Source organism: Plutella xylostella, chromosome 18, assembly GCF_932276165.1.
Source record: "Plutella xylostella chromosome 18, ilPluXylo3.1, whole genome shotgun sequence".
NCBI classification, from domain to species: domain Eukaryota; kingdom Metazoa; phylum Arthropoda; class Insecta; order Lepidoptera; family Plutellidae; genus Plutella; species Plutella xylostella.
Window position 1 is genome coordinate 6,684,420 of NC_063998.1, and position 22,219 is coordinate 6,706,638.

Genomic DNA, 22,219 nt, shown 5'->3' on the forward strand with positions numbered 1-22,219 from the left:
AGTTTATGACCAAGTCGTCGGGAATTACAGGTTTCTATAAAAAATATATCACCTAGTTCGAAATGGGTACCTATCGTGCTAAGTGACCATGCCATGGCCACTTAGCAGTAGTAAGTCTTACAGTTAGTAGTCTGTACCTTCTTATTTTTAAGACAGAAGCTATTGGTAATTTTCTGTAAACATAAAAATAAAAGAAAAGGAAGAAAAACTACTCACATTAAATTTAAAAGTTGTTAAAAACGATATAATTTGACACAATTGCTAAATTGGTGTCTGTAGCACAAAACATGTTTTAAATACCTATGTGGGTCTAGTGTTTGTATTTATGTGAATATAGGTTTCCTTATTTACTAGGTCTCGAAGAAGCGTATCGGGAAACAGGAGATAACTGGATGACCTCAATGCTTACCTACCCCTTAGCTAGGTATACCTAGATGACGATTCTGACGGCACAAATTCTAATTTTAGAGCTGTCAAAACCTAACTTCGACTCTATGAGTGTTAACGTAAATCAAATTTATTGCTAGCATTTATTGTTTTTTGGATCAACATCGTAGTAATGCATGCTTGCATACTTACTTACTGATCTTGGATACAGTATGACGGCTCATAAAAATGACACGCTAAGTAGCTAATTTAGCTTGATCTTATTTACATTAGATGGGTGTTTAAAGGGCGTGTTTACATGTTCCCTGTCAAGTGTTTATGCTAAACTGATAGTTTAAAGTTGCACACTTATATTATCAACTTGTATTTATAAACGTTCTGTTGCTTTATCCATCTTTAGTACGGTTAAATAATCCTGACAAACTGGGAGTACGTTCTAGACATTTAATGCAAATCTTAGTAAATTGAGGTACCTGGAGAGAGTGCTTAAAAATGTTTCAGAACATTTTAAAGTTAGTGGTGTTGGAATTATTATTATTTTACGGGGTAGCCGATGCGGTAAGCTAGCATTTATGAAATTTAACTTAAGTAACTCGGTTTCGAGAGATCCGTTTAAAACATAAACAAATATTTTTACGCAGATGACACGACAACAGCTTAAGAATTCGGGAAAAATGATGAAAAAGAGTTGCATGCCTAAAAATGATGTGACGGAAGGTTAGTGTTTCACCCAGATATTACAATTAAATTGGTACCACCAAAAACAACCAGTGCTACATAATAATATAAGTAACTATTACATAATTATTTGTACTCAAAGTAAACCTAAGGGTGTTTTTAATAGTGTAGGATTTTATCCAGCATGCGGGATCGCACGCCATTTTCCCGCATCCCGCATGCGTATTCCACGTCCACGCATTATAATAAATAGTTGTATGAAAATAACACTTGCGGGTGTCACGCGTGCGGGGCAATCCCGCGTGCCTGAATAAATCGGCACACAATAGTGTTTATAATTAAAAAAATCCTAATTTTCAGAGCAAGTGGGTGACATTGAAAAGGGTCATTTCATAGAAGAACGCAACGTTATGTGCTATGTAGCTTGCATCTACAGTATGTCACAATTGGTATGTATTTTTTATACAATATTATGTTTAAGTTTTTTACTCATAATTTTATTATTATAAGCTAAATAATTACTATGGAATATTATTGATTAGTAGTCATTCCAAAGACATAAAGTAAGTAAGTACATTTTAAATTAAGTAAATAATGTCAACTTTTGATTAAAAAAATACGATTTATTAAAGTTTTAAATTGGTAAATTTAAAACATATGCCTTCAGAATCGCTACCATTACTTCAACTAAATACGCTAGTCTAAAGGCTCGTTATTTATTTATTTATTTCGTTTATTTTCCAAAAACATTTTATAATAGGTACATAAAAGTTTACAACAAAAACCTGCCGCTTAAACCACGCAGGGTTGTATGTTTTATTTATTTATTTAATAACTTAAACCTATCATTACAGCTACTCCAATGCGATAGGCAAGCAAACAATTTTTAGTTAAAATTAAACCCTATATCTTATTATTTATAACATAACACAGCACGTATGAACAATTCCTATTGAATTCGACCAGAGAACAGTGAAACAAATCCAACCCCTCCGCTACAATGTTAAGCGCGCGCAGGGCGCGGGTGAGGGGGGCCTCCCGCAGCAGGTTGGTTCTCGCCGCCGGCTCCGCCAACAGCCGCGGCCGCCGCCGCCGCTCCACGTACCTGTCCGGGACATTTAAACTAATCCTACCCAATATTGCAGAGTTTGATGTTCTACCATTTAATAATCTAAATAAATATGTCATCAACGCTAGTTCCCTTCTTACCCGTAGTTCGTTGTAGCCCACCATGCCTAATACGAACAGTGTTGGATACATCAGGGGATAAAAAGGGTAAACTCCATACTGTCTTAAGTATATATACCGAATAAATTTATTTTGAATTCGCTCCAACATAAGACCATACTTCATCTCATGTGGGGCCCAGATGACTGCATTGAACTCTAAGTGGCTCCTTACCAACGCATTATATAGCGCGATAATGGTTCTAATGTTATTAAAGCCCTGCACCCGGCGCAGTACGAAGCCCAAATTTCTAAATGCCTTTTTACAGATATTAGTGATGTGATCACGAAACGTAAGCTGTGCGGTCAATCGTACTCCTAGATCTCTCACCTCTGAGACTCTTGCCATAGGTGTACCGGCCACCAGGTACTTGTGGCAATGTGGTGATTGAGCTCGACTAAACGAAATGATGACGCACTTCGCCGAGTTGAACTGTAGCTTGTTGCGCTCGCTCCACTCCACCACCCGGTCGATGTCCTGCTGCAGTCTCTCGCAGTCTGCGCGCGAGCTCACCCGCAGGTACAGCTTCAGGTCGTCTGCAAACAGGAGACATGAAGCGTTCTGGACAACCTTGGGCAAGTCGTTTATCATTAGGATAAATTCTAGAGGCCCAAGGTTGCTTCCTTGGCTCACCCCTGATCTGGTTTTATATGGCTGCGACTGATGTCCTCTGTATTCGACATACTGCCGACGGTTCCGCATATAGCTCGCAAAGAATTGCAGCAAGTGTGGGGTGCAGCCGACGCTCGCTAACTTCATTAGCAGCACATCGTTGTCAACGACGTCAAACGCCTTACGGAAGTCGAAATAGGCGGCGTCGACCTGCACGCCCGCGTCCACGGCCGGCAGCACGTCCGCCATGTAGGCCAGCAGGTTACTGCTGGTGCTGTGTCCGGGACGGAACCCGTGCTGCGCATCCGACAACTGAGATCGCACCTGGAGAAACATATTTCTTTGAATAGCTGCCTCAAATACCTTCGCCGGGGTTGATAACACAGCAACCGGCCTGTACCCATCTACGTTAGCAGACGCACTTCCTTTCGGAACCGGTATTACTCGCGTGAGCTTCCATACTTCCGGGTACTCTTTAACCCTGAGGCTTAAATTAAAAATATACACTAGTGCATCCAAAAGTGCATATCTACAATCTTTAAAAATGAAGGCGGGTATGTGATCGGGCCCGGCGGAGCGTTTGGGAGGCAAGCGCTGCAGCGCGGCGCGCACGTCGCCCGGCTGCAGCTGCTGCAGCTGCACGCGCGCGCCCGCGTTGCCGCCCCCCGCGCCCCGCACCGCCGCTTCCACGTCCAGCTCCGGCTCAGCACTGCTATACACGGATTGGAAATATGTAGCAAATTCTATGGCGCACTCATTCTCGGTTAGTGTTACCCCGTTCTTTTGGATATTTTGAGTGCTACGTGATCCCCGTTTCGACTTTACATAATTCCAAAATGATTTGGGATCTTCTATCAAGTGGTTCTCTATTCTACCTAGGTACTGCGCTTGTGCTGTATCTATTAGAGATTTGACGTTGGCCCTATAATCAGAAAACGCCTCGTAATCACACCTCAACTTGGATTCTTTGTAACGTTTATGCAGCTTTGCTTTAATTCGAATGTTTCGGATTATATCTGGCGTGTACCACTCGGGGTAATTGTATCTCGAGTTTACACGCTTCCGATTTTTTTTGGGAACACAGTCATCGAAAATTTTGTAAATAGTATCGTAAAAATAATTTAATGCCAATTCGATATTATCCAATTCATACAATGGAGACCAATCAATCGAAGCTACCGTGGAATATAGTAAAGGGTAGTTAGCCTTATTAAAGTTCCAACCCCTGTGTGTTGGTACGGAATCGTTAGTGGCAGCGACGGCGGGGGCGGCGGGGGCAGCGGGGGCGGGCCCGGGGGCGAGCACCGTCACCTCGAGCGGCGGGTGCTGCGGGTCGACCGGGACCAGCGGCTCGCCGGCCCGCACGCTCACCTGTGACCCCAGCTCACCCGAACTCAACACGAGATCCAGCAGGTGATCATTGCAATTTGTTACACTATTACTCTGGACGAATTCGCAGTAACTTACAAAGTACTCGTAATAATTACGTACATTGACCGGACTAGAGTACAAATTAAAGTCACCTATTGCTATAATATGCTTATATCTATTACACAATTGTTCGATTATACGAAATAGCAACATATATTCCGTTTCACAACTATTCGGTGGAATATACACTACGCATACCAAAAACAAACATTTATAGTTTAGGTGGACAGTAGCGCACACCAGTTCAAACACTCGGTCGTTGATATTGACATCGCCGGGTATCGATACTGCGCGTAGATCGTATCGGGGTGTGGCCACGAGAAACGCTCCTCCGTGCTTTCGTCCGTCCGTTCTATCGCAACGAATTATTTTATACCCGGGTGGGACTATCTCCGCATCTCCAATAGAATCATTGCAACCAGTTTCTGTAACTGCATATAAATCAGAATCCGCAGTTTGTAAATTTTGCATGAACCTATCTAACTTAGTCCGTAGTCCTCTCACATTTTGGTATGTAATCTCAATTTGCTTTCTCTGAGTCGCTAGTGGGAATTGGGTATCTTTTACGAAACCAAATCCACTCACTGAATTCTACGTTTACTGGCCATACTTCCGGCTGACAGATCTTGTCATACATACTTTCCGGGACTCCCACTATAAATGATGCGTAGTCTCTCTCCGTTTTTGTTTTTAGCTTCTCGACCTTTATTTCATTTTGTGATCCGCATACACCTGCCACATGATCCAAAATATCTTTCTCGCATGTATTTTTTCGCAATCGCCAAATATGCAAGTGTTTTTTCCTTTCTATTCCTTTAAGTGGTACGTCTTTATTATTACCACCCTTCATAACTTCCGTAAACAGTTCTTTTTTCTTTCTACTCTGGACCACCTTCCACTCATTTTCCGTATTCCTATTAGCAGGGGTAGTAATTTCCCCTGATTCCAATGTCGACACTATCGCTAGTTTCCTGGCTCCATCCGAAGACATGTTCCGTGCGGGGGCACTAGCGCTATCCCGCTTGCTCTGCGGCGACGAAGGTGGGAGTGCTGTTTGCCTCTCATCGAGTGACCGCTGCTGTGCGCCCGCGCTCAGTCGCTGAGTACCGCTTGGATCAGACGGACGTGTGACGCTTTGCTGCGGTGCGGTCCTTTTCGCAGTCACGGATGAATATGACTTCGACGAAATATTATGTTCTGAACGGTGTAAAGTGCGTTCTTCCAGTGATAAAATATGGTTGTTCTTTTCTAGTATTATCCGCTTTAAATCAACGATTGCTTCCGACATATTTTCAACTACCTTACTTAATCTTTCAACCTCCTGCTTTAGTGGTAGAATACTTTCATTCTGGATTCTAATTGTATGTAACTCCTGCTGTATAGCGGACAATACTACAGCTATGCTTTCGCTTTCCGGAGAGGGTGAGTTCTCCTTTACCTCCATGTAGTCTGCTGCAGTGCTCGCACCCGCCCCTCGCCTAGTATTCACCTTGCTAATAAGTATTTTTCCGCGACTGCCCCGTTCCGTACTCACGAAGTTCGTTGGTGTGAATGTCTTATCCATGATTGTTCCTCCGCGGATGGGTGTATTTGTGTTGTCCTGCTTTGGAATCATCCTTGTGCACTCCGGGCAGATCCATTGAAGTTTGCTCTCCTCAGTCAGTGCTTCAAAGGACTCCACCGATTTACCGAGGCACTTCACGTGAAACACCTTGTGACAGTTATTAGTTGTACACTCCATAAATAAAAGATCAAATATTTCACCATCACATGCTCCACACTTAGTCCCCATTATTTACGTATTAAATAGAAATAACTCGTAGGTATTTGTTGCGATTTCCGATCAACCGAAAGCACGTCCGTTTGCAACCGTTACGTGACGTGAAGTTGACACAGCTACTCGGTTTGTGTACTCGTACGCTAGTAGCTCGGCTCGCCTTTGCTCTCTATACGACACCCAGTCCCAGTGCGAGTCAAGTCGCGGCGTAGCACACAAAAAAACACGGTTTTCACCCACAACTGTCCGGCTGGCACTGGCAAGCTACTGCCGAACGCGTCCAAACGATGCGAGCGACGGCCGAGCCGCTGTCATGGGCGAGTTGCTGCCGGCGAGCAGGCGAGTGAAAACAAAAAAATGTTGAGGTAACTTGGATGCGAGCTACTGACTAACTCGCACGTACGAGTTACTCGTAAGTTACGTCCAAACAGTGCGAGTTACTGCAGTGCAGCTACTCGGAAGGCTGACTCGTACGTTATCTCGCACTGTGTAAACTAGCCATAAGAGTAGACGCTAAATTCAGTCACAGAGATTTATTTGATATAAAAGATTAAGAAAGAAGTTTTTTTTACATATTTTCAGGTAAAAAACAACAAACTGAACTACGAATCAGTGATAAAGCAGGTCGACATGATGTTCCCGCCCGAACTGCGCGAGCCCACCAAGGCTGCGGCTGAAAAGTGTAAGGATGTCGGTGAGTGTCCAACACCTCCGCTGGAGAGTCTGAAGCCTTATTATAAAACGAAAACTAAAGATAATTCTGCTTAAACCCGGAATTAGACTTCTGATAGATAGTTAGATAGTCATTGCACACAAACACAGAAATTACAACATGAAATGCACAACATAGGCGGTACAATTGGCGGCCTTATTACTAAGAGTCATTTCTTTCAGACTACCTCGGAGGAGCGAAATTATATACAGTAAAAGAAAAGAGGAAAGTGTAATAAAAAAAATATTATTATAAACAAAAAAAAAAACAGCAGAGGGTTCACCATTTAGCTAAATGTTACTTAGAAAAAGGCCTTGTGTGGCGGTTAAGTTGGTCCCCGCCTGCGATACTCATTTCCATTAACATTGGGACTTGTTTTCATCTTTTTAGCGTGCAGTCGTTTTTTTTTGTTTATAATAATATTTTTTTATTTGCAACTTCTTAGTTGTTTTTATTTTATGAAATTTTAGGGTAGTATTTCAGTAGGGTTTTAGTTCATGAACATTTTTTTTTTATAATTTTGGTGTTGTTATTTAAATACCAACAATATGCATATTTTTGTAATGTGCAAATCAAGCACTTTCATTTGATACCCCACAGGACATAGTTAGAAAAATATTATTTTTTCGATCATCACGTTATATCCTCTAGAGGGCGCTATGTACATTTTAATGTAACGTCTCATAGCCTATAACCATCGCGCCATCAATACGCTTCTAACGATACCTCATAAATCAAAATCTATCTAGCTGTTTAGGCTACAGGAGGGAACAAAGAGACAGACAAACATACATACATACATACAATCGAAAAACATTACCCTCCTCCTTCGGCAGTCGGGTTAAAAGTATGATATATATGAAATTTGAAATCTCTAGACTACAACCGCTTCTAAACCAGAACTATCTTTAGTATATGTTTAATAATAAGGTGGATAAAGTTTAAGCACGTTTAACTTTACAAAAAAATAGTTTATTACATATTTCTATGGCCAGAAGTCACATACAGTCATCTTCACAATAAGTAGCTATGCACTTTTGTACCTTTATCAAACTCAGAAACTGCCTATTCATTAATTCATAGTAGATTTTTATTTACCCGACTGCCGAAGGAGGAGGGTAATGTTTTTTCCCGTAGGAATTCAGGGATAAAAAGTTGCCTATACCTATACTCGTACATGTAATATATGTATGTTATGTTGGATTTCAAAATCAGTAAAGCAGAAGCGGCCGTTACACGGGTTTATTATCGACGTCGATAAACTCGTTTGATGCGCGTTTCACCCGTAGTTATGGCGATCGCTATATAGGGACGTATATCTACGTCGATAACGAACTCGTGTATCGGCAGCAGTCATAACATGATATAATTTTAATAATTTTCTTCTTTTCAGTTAAAAAATACAAGGATCTTTGTGAACATTCCTTCTGGACAGCGAAGTGTATGTACGACGTAGATCCTAAAAACTTTGTATTTCCTTAACAATCAATATGTATAAATTATTATTTAGCAAGGCACCTATGCAGTATTGGATTGGTTCAGAGTAAATTATAGCTTATTTACTAAAATAAAAATGATCCAAAAGACAATTCGCAAGGCGTTTAATTACTATTCTGAGGCAAAACAAAAATTAAACATAATTACAAAAGTATAATCACAAAAAATATATAATTTTATACCCAAAGCACAATTTTAATTTACATTAGGAGTTAATTTGAAAACTGTTTTCTCGCTGTTAACATCTTCGAATATTACCTATATTATTATCGCCATCGAATACAAAGTATGTTACATTTCCTTTTGATATCGAACCAACGGTTTCAAATATAAGAGTGTCATAGTTGAATTTACTTACCTCGTCCACTGTACTAATGTACAGCTCGTTATTTTTGTCAACAGATAGTTTTCCAAACTTTTTGTAAAACAAAAATCGCGGAGCCGTCTTTGAAAATCGATAAAAATAATAATCTATTCGGTAATAAATATCACCCTTTTTATCAACCACAAAATCGTGAATCGATTCGTAATTCAAAGGAGCTATGCAATTTTTAACATAATTTTCATTGAGTGTGCAAATTCCATGCTTATTCCTTGAAAAGTATAGTTTTTTGTTGAATCGTAATGTAACAATAGATTCTCTGAGTATATATTTGGTTTCTTTAGTCTTAGGATCATACCGGTAGATACCTTGGCCTGTGCCTATATAGACTATTCCTGTGTTTTGGTCTACAACTCTACTTGTACTTAACTCAGATATATTAGAGATCTTACTAAAATGCCCATCAGTTAAGTTCAGCCTCAAATTTGAATATTCCAGTTTTCCATCCGTATGATTGTAGCTTAAAAAATATATAACATTTTCTAGTCTGCTTGTGTCGAAATAACTATACATATTGAAGTTGTTGAATATTACTGATTTTGTATAGCATTTTCCAAACAAGCTCGCATCACAATCTGCTTTGGACAGGACCAATAGGGACAATATTACTATTATCCATTTCATGATCTGAAAAGTTAGATCTTTACTGTGATTGTTTCATATCATCATTCTCGCCAGTGACCCGCTTTTCTAAATAATTCTTTGGTGCATAGCACGATTCGAACCTACGGCATGATGATTGAGAGTCGAGACCATATTCGTTACGACACTAAGATTCTAAATTAATAAATGAAATCTAAATTAATACAAAACTTATTTGTACGTGGTAAACATGGCATCAACATGTTCATAAAACTGACAAATGAATAACGAGAAACTTACTTGTGATGCCTCTTTCAATAACTGGGTGATGCTGTTGTTGAGTGATGCATTGAAGGTATTGATGACTTGTTGACAGTACCTAATGGAATGATTCTGACTATTTGTAACAGGATACTTAAAATTATTTATCCTGATTCACTCTATATTAGCCACTTCAATAATTAATCTAATAGCAACGAGAACACTTATATCAATAATCTACATACCTACCTACAACAGTAGATAATTTCACATTGAGATTTTTTATGCATAACAAAATCGTTTCAAATTGTAAAGGTTTTATGGCCCTATGCCATCGCCTTGTAGTAAATTTCGATCTGTCAGTTTTCACAGTTCATTCCGAATTAGCTGATACTAATAAAACTTTGATGAACAATATAGGACCAACACGCCTATAAAAACAAAGCTTTAAACTGTCCCTATTTTGTTAACTGGCAAACCGAGATAAACGTTGTTCAATGCAACTAATGAAAACCATCAATGAATAAAGTCACAAATCTGCTAACCAACCTCATTAAAAAACAGCAATCTAAAATAATAAACACTTTATTTTCTGGTAAGTCAATTAGTTGTTTTAACATGTGCCACTGGGGACTAATTTCATAATACTCGCTGGCGACGATTGAATATCGCGAAATACAAGGTTGTTGTTACCATCGAACACCAACTCAAACATATTAACCAGCTTCACACTGCCAATAGGCTCAAAATCATCGCTTTCGTAATTCAGTTTGGATACGTCTGTAAAAACCGAGGTGTGTACTTCGCCATTTACATCCACTGCTAATTTGGCAAACCTGTGCGTAAACAGATACTCCGGCACATCACTGTTGTTCGCAAGGCGATAGTGTTGGCTGCCGCTTCGGTAGTAAATGTCATCTTTCTTATCAACCACGAAATCTTCAACTTTAACGTTTCTCAACGCTCTTATGCATTCCCACTTGTAGTCTCTGTCCACTGTGCACATGCCATTGGGTAATTTGGCATAGTAAAGTTTCTTGCTGTGCTGCATCACCATTATTGTCTCGCTCTGTAGTCCGAGAAATCGCGACGTGTCCGTTGCAGGGTTATATTCGTAGAGTCCCCTCGTGGTACCGAGGAACACCTGGCCCGTCTGCTGGTCCACCGCCCTGGACGTGGTGTAGTCAACGTCAGGGATCCTGGTAATCTTACCATCGTCAAGGCCGATGCCCACATTGAGATCGCTGCTTCTGTACTGCAAGTACAGGGTGTTTGTTTTTCGGTAGACGTCTAATCCTCCAGTGGTGTCGATTCTCTTCAATACGGTGGACTTGCTGTAGCAGATGTTTTGAAGACAGGCGTCGCAATCGGCGGAGGACGACGCCGCGAGCGCCGCCACTACTAGGAGTGACAAAATTACAGCGTTCATTGTAGTCTTGTTGTAAATATTTAGCAAATGATTTTTTGATTAACTGAGCACTGTTTTAGTAAAACTGATACCACATCAATTAATGAGTTGTTTGTGTTCATGCCTGTTTTATACCTGAGCTATTATATACTTTCTTGGCGGTATGACTTTGTTCGCGGCTTCCATTCCAAAATGATGATGATGAATGATTTTGGGAAATATAGTTCTTATTTTCAATTCAGTATGATTCATAAATTAATAAAAAAATCTGCGTATACTCGTATTTTTTGTTGTTGTAAGCGTTTTCTCTGTATCAAACAAACATACAAGACGACTTGTTTTTATATGTGAAGATATTACCTGAAAAGGTGATTCCCTATTATCAGTATCAACAAACAACTCATCTATGTAGTGCAGTGACTCACAATCACAATTAATCATAATTTAAGTCATAACTCACAAGTATAATACCCAATGATATCTCAATTGTTATTACGTAGAAAAGTATTGTAAAAATACATTTTAATAATTATGTACCTAGTAGTCTTGTTTATAGGAATTAATTTATTATCTATTTCACTTAATTTTCCTCAATCGAACAACAGGTTATAGATACATACCACTTAAGATTATGTGAAGTTAAAGTGCAGGAATTTAAAGATATAAAATAAATAAGTGAAACTATTTATGAGCTCTCATCTCAGCTGTTATCATATCACATCCACTGCTGAACATAGGCCTCCCCTAATGTCTTCCACCTTGTTCGTTCGGAGGCGGCCCGCATCCAGCGCTTCCCCGCGGACTTGACTAGATAGGTACTACTAGATAGTCCGTCCAACTCGCGGGGGGCCGCCCAACGCTGCGCTTGTCGGCACTTGGTCTTCACTCGAGAACTCTTCTGCTCCACCGACCTCGATGTTATAGGTACCTACCTAATTCTTAATAACACACCACCCAAAAAGATACCTCATAATTATGGCCTTTCAAACCTTTAATTTTTGGACAATTACATGATATAAGCATTTCTGTGAGGTTTTTTGCATTTATACCTGAAAAAAAATTACATTTGCCGTGAGAGCGTCACATTGCGTAAACGTTCAACAAGATTTATTAATACTTAATCAATAATGAATCGATTCGTATTAATTTTCATATTTTTCGTTTTATTTGATGCTGCTTTTGGGGTAAGTTTTGATTTTATCATATTATAATCTCTAATTAGTATATTTATCTTATAAGTAGGTATATGTAGATCATAGAACAAAGCCGACTCGGGTGACCATTCATACTCAATGATGTAGATTATAGCGAGCGTAATCATTACTTAAACATTTTATTAATTTTTAGATGACACGAGCTCAATTAAAGAAAACACTGTCTATGCCTAAGAAGCAATGCATGACTAAACATGGAGTTACCGAAGGTTAGTTTACGTATTTTATTTATTTTACATACTGTACTTATCTGTGTTTCAAAAATATACATACATTGACTATTTTATTTTATACTAAATATTGTAAATAAATAGCGATAGGCGGATGGTTCCTTTTCGAGTCACCTCAGAATACCCCTTGGGAGTAACCCCAAGTCGTGAGCGCAATCTTCGCATTTGTATGTATTAACTTATTAAGTAGTAGCTTTTCCCGCGAGCTTCGCTTCGCCTTAAAAAGTTTTTCCGTGGGAATTCCGGGATAAAAAGTAGCCTATGTTCTTTCTCAGGGTCTAGAACATATGTTATACCAAATTTCATTTAAATCCGTCCAGTAGTTTTGGCGTGAAAGAGTAACAGACAAACAGACAGACAGACACAGTTACTTTCGCATTTATAATATTAGTTAGGATTAAGATTAGGATTTGTGTAAACTATGCCAAAACAAAAATGATCAAATTTATGTTTTTTTATCACATTTCACAAAATGTTTACACATTTCACAATATGTAAATTTTCTACTCAGATATGGTCGGAGGAATTGAGGGCGGCAAATTCGTGGAGGATCGTAAGGTGATGTGCTACATCGCTTGCATCTACCAGACTATACAAGTGGTGGGTACAAACTTATTCATCTTATTTCTAAGAACCTTATCATCTTCATGCAATAAGCGTCGAATCATGCGTACACTTTTAGGTACCTCATAATCTTTTCTGTTGTAGCTTTCAAAAAGAGACTCTTATTTCTAGGTTCTCAAAGTAGGCACCATTTAGCTGAACAAACTTGTATTTTTACTTTTTGGAAAAACGATTTTAAAGATAAAAATATGATTGTTTTCATTTTGGGAACGTTCAAGAGTACAGGCACTGCGCCGCTAGTGGCCGCAATATGCTCCGCAAGTCCGCACGCGTTTCTTCATACATTTGAACAACTGGTGGTGGCATTTAGTGGCTCTAATCTAATCTAATGCACCCCATTGGCCGACCATATTTGCAGCATAGTTGCTCAATATCACAAGTGCACATTTTTATTTAATTTCTATTACTTTTTAGATGAAGAATGACAGGCTGAATAAAGACCTGGTGATCAAGCAAGTGGACCTGCTGTACCCACCCGAGTTGAAGGCGCCGACCAAGGCGGCCGTCAAACAGTGCATGACAGTTCGTAAGTACAGAGAACAGTGCATGCCAGTCTGTAAAGGCAGGATCAGACGGTTTCATATTTCTTTCATTTTTTGATTTTCATTCGGCATCAATGCAATGAAACAAAAGTGCAAACAAAACTGAACCGTTCACTCGAATAATGAACCGTCTGATCCCGCCATAAGTACAGCAGACAGTGCATGCCAGTCTGTAAGTATAACAAACAGTGCATGCCAGTCTGTAAATACATCAACAGTGCATGCCAATCTGTAAGTACAGCAACAGTGCATGCCAGTCTGTAAGTACAGAAACAGTGCATGCCAGTCTGTAAATACATCAACAGTGCCTGCCAGTCTGTAAGTACAGCAACAGTGCCTGCCAGTCTGTAAGTACAGCAACAGTGCCTGCCAGTCTGTAAGTACAGCAACAGTGCCTGCCAGTCTGTAAGTACAGCAACAGTGCCTGCCAGTCTGTAAGTACAACAACAGTGCATGCCAGTCTATACGTACAGCAACAGTGCATGTCAGTCTGTAAGTACAGCAACAGTGCATGCCAGTCTGTAAGTACAGCAACAGTGCATGCCAGTATGTAAGTACAGCAACAGTGCATGCCAGTCTATACGTACATCAACAGTGCATGCCAGTATGTAAGTACAGCAACAGTGCATGCCAGTCTGTAAGTACAACAACAGTGCATGCCAGACCGAAAGTAGTTAAGCTAAGTAGGTTTAAACGAAGTATTTTTATTCATTCGACCGGATGGCGTAGCGGTTAGCAACGCTGACTCTTGTGCCGAAGGTCCCGCGTTCGATTAACGGCCGGGGCAGATATTTGTTTAAACACAGATATTTGTTCTCGGGTCTTGGATGTGCCCGTAAAATGGCAATAGGCCCGCCCCCTATTACATTTGGACTAACATAAACACTGACGAAAAGTGAGTGCAGCAATGCACCTCTGCCTATCCCGCAAGGGAGTACATTAGTACAAGGCGTGAGTGTTTATATTTATATTATATGTTTTTATATTTTTATTCATTACTTATCATAACTACCTATAAGTTATCAGAATTTGGAAAAGTTTTATAATTGTAAAATCATGAACTAAATATTAGTAATACCTACTACTAAGTTTTCTATCAGGTTACAATAGTTTATTTATATGTGTATTTGATGTCCTGATTCTATTTTAATACTGAATACCTAATAATTAATAATGCAAAAAATACTAACTCAATAAAAGAAAGGAAAAATAAGTTTATCGCCGCCTTATCGGCTATACTATCTAGTGATAGTAATAATAACTAAAGTTGACCACCTAAGATTTTTGTTTTTAATTTCAGAGGACAAATACACGGACATGTGTGAGGGCGTGTTCTGGTCCGTGAAGTGTCTGTACGAGCAGGACCCCGCCAGCTTCGTGTTCCCGTGAATATCTGCAGGGCTAGCACGGGCCGCAAGTAAGACGTGATAAAGGTACTCCGTCGCGCTCGCTCTTGAGGCTGTGCGATGTGAGTGAGCGCGATACAAAACTTTTGTCACGTCTCAAATGCGCCCCGTGCTAGGCCTTCGGTGTTTAAGTTAATACTATACTTACGTATTTTATAATGTAATTAAACATTGTATTCATTAAAATTGTTGTTTAGCACAAAGCTTTTCTTTAATTGGTGGTCTCTATACTGAAAGTTTCAATAATTTATTGTGATTAAATGCGTTAAAAAACTAAATTATGTTGCAATTTTTAAAGTTCTAAGTAGTACTTAAGTACTATAGTAATTAAGTACTTACTTAATTTGTATTGGGTAAATGTCGCTATGAGTTGAAAACAACGAAACATCTCGAGACACCTAGCAGCAGCGACGAATCATATTCGAATAGTGATTAACATTTAACTGCCTCTGTGGTCTAGTGGTAGAAGCTTCGCTTCACGACCCAGAGGTCCCGGGTTCGATTCCCGGGTGGGACCATCAATTTGTGTTTCTAAATTGTGGTTCTAAGTTTGGTTAGGACATAGAAGGCTGATCACCTGATGTCCGAAACAGTGAAACGATCCATGCTGTCGGATGGGCATGTAAAGCAGTCGGTCCTGCGCCTAGCTCTCTCCAGTCGTGTCGGTCAATCCGTCCCATTGGGCTAAGAGAGTGATGGAACAGAGAGTGCTCCTGTGTACTGCGCACACACTTGGGCACTATAAAACTACTCCTGCGTAGATGGCTGATCTCAAATGAGATTGGCCGCCGTGGTCGAAATTCGGCTAGGAGGACATTATTAACATTTTAATTAACAACCAAATGGGTACATAGAATGTTTTAAATCAACAATTACACTGTCAGAAGCGAGAAAACGCACACAAATTAAATGAGTTTTCAATATTTTAATAAGCATAAATTTACACCTTTATAAATGGCATACGTATCTCAGAAACATCTGGCACTTTGTTAGACCAACACAGTAGCGGTTTTGGAAACAATGTTTGTGAAGAATCATTGGCTCATTGTGATGGTAGTGGCAACTGGAATATGTGTGGTTTCTTCGGTAAGTAGGTATTTTTCTATGGTTATTAAGGGCCTGTTTCACAATTCACAATGTCTGATGAAGGGCTACCTGTGGGATAAAAATTTCTGAGATGACAGCATGTCTTTTATCCGAGAGGTAGCCATTATCCAGACATTGTGAAACAGGTCCTGAGTATGGTATCTTATGAAGTTATCAGGGTAGTATTAAAAGCGACGGGTGGCCCCTTGTCGGAAGGAAGGGAAGGTGGAAGCTCCCTGAATCAATACCCCTAGATTCTTGAATGACACCGGGATGTCACCAATTAATTTTCATATATAAGTTTGGTTTGTCTGATTATACGCCTGATGCCTGAAAAGTGTAATTATCCATCTTTCGTCACCATTGTCTTGGCATATAAAGTCACCGTCTCCATATCATGTTAGTCAGGACTAAGAATAGTTAGTAAGTTCTCAGTATCGGTAGGAAAAATCTGCCTATAGTAGAATATCCTGTACAAGATATATACTAGCATAGGGTAACAATCAATAGTCCTTGCTACTGTTAGGCATCTGATACATATACATACTATAGCTTTTGTATTCCTATAATTTTCAGATAACCAGAAAACAAATGAAAAATACAAGTAAAATTATGAAAAAATCTTGTATGCCGAAAAACAACGTAACGGAAGGTAATTAAATGATTTGTTATGAATATAAGTAGGTACTTAGAGCCTTGGTCACCAAAACTTACCCTCGGTTTCGCAACTGAGTATTTGAGGTTGAGTCGTTCTCAAAGCCTACTTAAGTTCATACTTATTAAATTTCTGTTTCTGAATTGAGATTTCTTATGATTGAGTTTGGTTTGAGCAACAGAGCTTGAGAAATCTCAAATTTGACAGTTGGCATGCTTAACTTCATGCTTAGCGACAAAAATGCGTTTCACAACGCGTTTGACAGCGCTCAAACCGTACTTGCTCAAAGTTGAGTCTGTCAAATTTAAGTAACCAATTTCGGCTACTTAAACCTTAATCAAATATTTTTACTTGTGATTATTGTGAAATATCAAGTATTATACAAGAGTTTTGTTTGCTGTACAATGTCCAGTGACGATACTTCGTTAATCTAATCTTATAACACCATTCATAAATGCAGCCATACCGTCACAAGAAGCATTTAATAGGGTTCTACCTTTTTTGGCATAAGATTTTTTTGCCTAATCTCGTATTGCATAGTAACGTTTGGTCAAAGTCTCGTTACGCCGAAAATCGTATGGCATAAATCTCGTTTAGTAAAAAGTTATTTCGCATAACATTGTTAAGCCTAATAATGGTATGGCCAAATCTTGAATAGCCTAATAATGCTATGGCATAGGTTTATACAAAGTAATAATATTCGTTTGGCTTTAACTTTGACGGAGCGTCTCCCTACATAACGCAAACTGGTGCCTTGTATTGTTTTCACTGTTTGGAAAACGCTCCGCTCCGCTCCGCTTTGGTTTTTATGAACATGTGCACCTAACACGCTCCTCCTCGCTTTGCTCGTCATCGCACCTATCTTTAGGTTTCGATCTCATGGGGTTTGTAATAATTACATTGGTCGTTAACTTTCGATTCTTTGATCTTTCAATATCGTGATTTTCGGGATGTAGGAGAAAAATACCACAATTTGTACATTTACTACATACTTAATATATTATTTATTAAGATAACATTAAGAGAAACAAGATTATACATAGATATAGACGAACATAAATTTGAGCAAACGAAACTTAGGTGTTTAAAGATTGTGCCTAAAGAGTTTTAGACATAACGAGCTTTATGCCACATAAGTCTTGGCAAAGTGATGGTTCGGCCAAAAAAGTTTAGACCATACGAGTTATGCGAAATGAGTTTTGGTCAATAAAGATTGTGCCAGATGAGCGGAACCCATTTAATAGAGCCCAGAACCCAACAAGAAACACCATTGAGTGATGCTTTGTGGTGCTAAAGAGAAGATTCCCATATCTACATTATGGAATGCAACTCAAATTGCAGAAGGTTTACAAGGTCATTATGAGATGTTGCACAACATGGCTCTAGAACTAGACGATTATACCTGTGGTTCTGGACAATGAAATAGAAGAGGAACCATATGCTGTGCAGCCTTTGCCTCAAGAACTGCAAAGTTTTGAAAACAAGAAGAATATGCTGTAAGAACCATGTAAGAACAGCACTGGTGGAGACATATTAAATATTTATGAATGTAAGGACTTATATTAGATTTCTGGCTATAAATAAAAATATTTGTTGAAACTTTTATATTCTTTAATTCATAATATTTTTTTATCAGGAAACTACAAAAATCACAGTAATTACTTAGAAATCAAAATAATGCTCCGGGTTTGATTTTTGTTGTTGTTGTTGTTCTAAGGTACCCTGGTGGTACAGAGGGTCTTCACGAGAGTGCGCCACGCCGTCCGGTCCTCAGCAACCGCTCTGGCCTCCTTCCAGCTCAGGCCTTGCACACGCAGCTCGCCGTCGACTGTACGCCGCCATGTGTGCACGAGGCGACCGCGTCTGCGGTGGTGCGTCCCTTCTGGTAGTGTGGCCGATCAATCTCCAATTCGCCATGCGACTTCTTACTCGATATGTAGTTGGTTCATCGATCCCTTAGTCACAATCGAACAGCAGAAGCGACTTGACCACGGAGTTGAAGAAGGGCTTTTACGCAACGCTTAAGCATGTTGGAGTCCCACACAGATCCGAGTTGAGGGAAGGCAGTTTTCGTTATTTATTCCAGCATTCACACGGGGCTACCAAGTCAGTGCTCTACTTGGTTGCTCACTGGGTCCAGTCACTGAACTAACTAATTATTATCTTCCTTTCCATTTTAATATTTGGTTAGAATCCTTTAATTTAATGGATAACTATGGTAAAATACACAAGATTATATTTGGTTTTGAAGATGAATATCATAGAGAAAAAATAAACAATTCTGAAAAGAGTGGCATCTCGAGGAGTTTTTTGTCATACTCTATACGTCATACTGAACAGCGCCACGCCATCTCTTTATATTTCTCAGCCTCATTGTACATACATACAGGGTGCCCTGTTGGGACACCCTGTATATATATAGATATTGTTATCACAAGTTAATAGCCGGATCTCTACCAAACGATCCAATGCGATCCGATCGCCCGATCCAAGATGTTTAGTATGTAAGAATTCTTGGATCGCGTTGGATCGTCTGGTGGGGATCCGGCTATTAACTTCAATCTATAAAGATATAAGACATATTTGCCTTAACGTAGTTACACCACACAACAGTTATTACATTTATTAGCTAAATGTAAGTTCAATCTATTTATGTACCTACCTACATGCAACAATAAATAAAAAACAAATTATTATATAATTCTTTATTACCTCGCATATAACAATGTTTCAGTTCAGTTTTGTTCATGTCACTTGTAAAATAATATGCGAGTGGCTGTGTGTATTCCTTTTTTATTCCTTTCACCATGAAAACCACGTCATGTTTTGCTAGTTTATGTTTCCCAAGAGAAGCAAATCTTGTCACTTGTGGTGATAAAGTCATTTCGTCCAATAGTGCATCATTTATCCTCGCGAGGCAAATCTTTGACGACATTTATCAGTTTGGTACACATAGTATTTTAATCTTCAGCGGATATGAAGATGTCGATCGCTCTTTGCCAGTGCCGTGGAACCACATGGAACCTGGATCCATATGGAATCTGTCAGGTCACAAGAATTTCATAAAAACACTTTTTGCGGATAAAGATGCTTTTTCTTAACACACCATGTTTATTTTTATTTGTAGGTATATAAAATTTATAAATAACGATAAGTATACCGAGAGTATAGGCTTTTATTACAAAAACGTTATTTGCGAGACATTGTAAGACAACTGAACTGACACTGACACGCAATTTCTTTATAATAGCCATAGATCATGACAATGTTAACATTCAAATACTACTTATCTATGTGTCTTGTTATTGTTCTATGGTCTTGTTCATAACGCCATCTTACATCTTTTTTGGTAATAAGAGTAATATAAAGAGATGCCGCTACCTTCTACTAAAAGTTCAGCCATTAAGGCAGTGACCCCCCCCTGATGAATATTTATGAAATGACAATAGATTTGATTGATTGACAATGAAATGACAATGACATTTCGAATTTCACAGATTGGATTTTGAAATGCGTTCCGTTGTCTATCCTGGTGATTCGAAATTAAAAGAAATATCTGAATGTATAACATTATGGCCTAATATATTATAAATAGATAATTCTTTTAATAATTTCACGTGTTTGAAATTAAATTCGTCAATATTTTTTAACAAAAATCCTATACAATAGTTTTATTGATTAAAACCGGTTTTTTGTACATATAATGAAACGTAAAGTCGTGCTTAGAGGCACCTTGATTAAATACTTAGCTAAATACGGTTTGATAAAAACTATGTTCGACTTGTGAAACGTAGAAAACCTAAGTATCTACTCATCCTTTGAGCAAATCTCTACTGAGATTTTCTTGAATACTCTATTCTGAAACCGGGTGTTAGTCAATGGTTAACAGAAGTTTAGCAATAGGTCTTAGGAGAGTAATTACTAAACTTTTATACAAAATATATGTTTTAATTACAGATCAAGTTGGTAACATAGAACAAGGAGAGTTTCTTGAGGAAAGAAAAGTAATGTGCTACATAAAGTGTATTTACGCAATGGGTGGGGCCGTAAGTTTTATACCCTATTCTGAAATCAGGGGTTTTAATATTATATTATACCCCCGTATTCATAGAACGTCCGAAGTCGAGCTGGCTTCAGTGATCGTAACTGATCACTGAGGTTAAGCAACAACTTGCATGGTCAGCCATTGGATAGGTGACCGATTTCAAGTGGCTCTTTTCTGGACGCTTCCGTGCTTCGGACGGCACGTTAAGCCGTGGGTCCCGGTTGCTGTTTCGGCAGCAGTCGTTAAGCCTAGTCAGTCTGACAGTCGGGTTACCCACTTACCCGACAACTCACTCAGCACAAGCTTGCTTGTCTTGGGGTCCACCAACCCGCATTAGGCCAGCGTGGTGGACTAGGCCTACACCCTTCCTTCATAGGAAGGAGACCCGTGCCCAAGTAGTGGGGATGTGATGGGTCGATGATGGAGACGATTCATAAAACTTAGAAAAGGCTTATAAATAGTCGAAAAAAAATATTTCTAATTCTCGTTGACGCTGTACAAGCCTGTTAGTTCTATGAACTTTCTTCAGTTAAACACATTATTTAACTGTGTAATTTGTAGTAATGAAACCATCAAAATTACTGAAAGAAATTGATTTTGACTATAAGTTCGCCTTTGTTTTTAAAACAAGATTTAAAAAGTGTGATCTAGGTACAATCATCATCATCAGCCTATAGTGGTCCTCTGCTGGACGAAGGTACAATGGAGTAATTATAAATAAATAATATTTTACAGATAAAAAACGATAAATTTGTGTACGATGCAATGATCAAGCATGTCAACTTGGTGTTTCCTCCAGAAATTAAGGAGCCAACCTTAGCCGCAATAAACCAGTGTAGAGATGTTGGTAAGTTTAAAATCATACAGCAAATACTACAGCCATTATCGATACCTCTAAAAATAAAAGAATATATTTTTATATTAAGGTCTCCTAAGTAGTTTATCCTGAAATTTGCAATCCAGCCAAAAATCCAATTTAGTGTCAAATTTTATATACACTGACGTTTCTTAAATCCACATTTGACACTAAATCTAGATTTAATATGTTGGTGAAAGTGGCCCTTAAACCCTTAACAAAAAAAAAAGTAGTTTGTAAAAAATTGTAGATATGTAAATATAAAGTAGTTTGTAAAAAAAATTTAGGTACGTACAAAAAATGTAATACGTGGTAAGTATAATTAAAATGACTGTAGTAATTAGCTACAAGAATGCTATAAAATACACGGCAAATGGTTATACTATTTGTTATTTTCAGATAAACAATACGCCGACAGTTGTGAAGCAGCGTATTGGGTGGCCAAGTGTATGTACGAATACGGACCTGAACAATTCTTTTTTCCTTGAAAACTAGTTCAAAAGAAGAGAATAGTAATAGCGTGGATATGGATTAATGGTTAGAGTTAAATTAGGATAAAATACATTTTATTGAACTACCGAAGTAACTGCTTTTGGACTATATTTTT

General features: G+C 38.7%; 2 protein-coding genes across 3 annotated transcripts; both read left to right on the plus strand.

Annotated features, from left to right (window-relative positions):
• The first annotated feature begins 513 nt into the window (after positions 1 to 513).
• On the plus strand, positions 514 to 15,173 carry LOC105387990. The gene is made up of 10 exons (XM_048627503.1): positions 514 to 945; positions 1,029 to 1,104; positions 1,426 to 1,514; positions 6,695 to 6,806; positions 8,218 to 8,294; positions 12,079 to 12,138; positions 12,302 to 12,377; positions 12,910 to 12,998; positions 13,437 to 13,548; positions 14,865 to 15,173. The coding sequence occupies exons 1-10, from the start codon at positions 880 to 882 to the stop codon at positions 14,951 to 14,953; spliced, it is 846 nt and encodes a 281-aa protein (XP_048483460.1). The 5' UTR covers positions 514 to 879; the 3' UTR covers positions 14,954 to 15,173.
• Positions 15,174 to 15,815: 642 nt separating this feature from the next.
• On the plus strand, positions 15,816 to 22,194 carry LOC105387989 (general odorant-binding protein lush-like). Of its 2 annotated transcripts, XM_011558812.3 has the most exons (5): positions 15,816 to 16,056; positions 16,633 to 16,708; positions 20,669 to 20,757; positions 21,492 to 21,603; positions 22,012 to 22,194. In XM_011558812.3, exons 1-5 carry the CDS (start codon positions 15,991 to 15,993, stop codon positions 22,098 to 22,100), a joined length of 432 nt encoding a protein of 143 aa, XP_011557114.3. In that variant the 5' UTR covers positions 15,816 to 15,990; the 3' UTR covers positions 22,101 to 22,194. The 2 variants fall into 2 exon arrangements, with proteins under 2 accessions (XP_011557114.3, XP_048483087.1); XM_048627130.1 differs by lacking the exon at positions 16,633 to 16,708 and having other exon boundaries at positions 15,817 to 16,056.
• The last annotated feature ends 25 nt before the right edge of the window (positions 22,195 to 22,219 follow it).

Coding starts and splice junctions, on each gene's coding strand:
- LOC105387990 (XM_048627503.1), top strand. CDS start 880: ATGTTTCAGAACATTTTAAAGTTAGTGGTGTTGGAATTATTATTATTT. Junction 1,515..6,694: donor TCTACAGTATGTCACAATTG/GTATGTATTTTT, acceptor ACATATTTTCAG/GTAAAAAACAACAAACTGAA. Junction 8,295..12,078: donor ACGTAGATCCTAAAAACTTT/GTATTTCCTTAA, acceptor AATACTTAATCA/ATAATGAATCGATTCGTATT.
- LOC105387989 (XM_011558812.3), top strand. CDS start 15,991: ATGTTTGTGAAGAATCATTGGCTCATTGTGATGGTAGTGGCAACTGGA. Junction 16,057..16,632: donor GAATATGTGTGGTTTCTTCG/GTAAGTAGGTAT, acceptor TATAATTTTCAG/ATAACCAGAAAACAAATGAA. Junction 21,604..22,011: donor AAACCAGTGTAGAGATGTTG/GTAAGTTTAAAA, acceptor TGTTATTTTCAG/ATAAACAATACGCCGACAGT.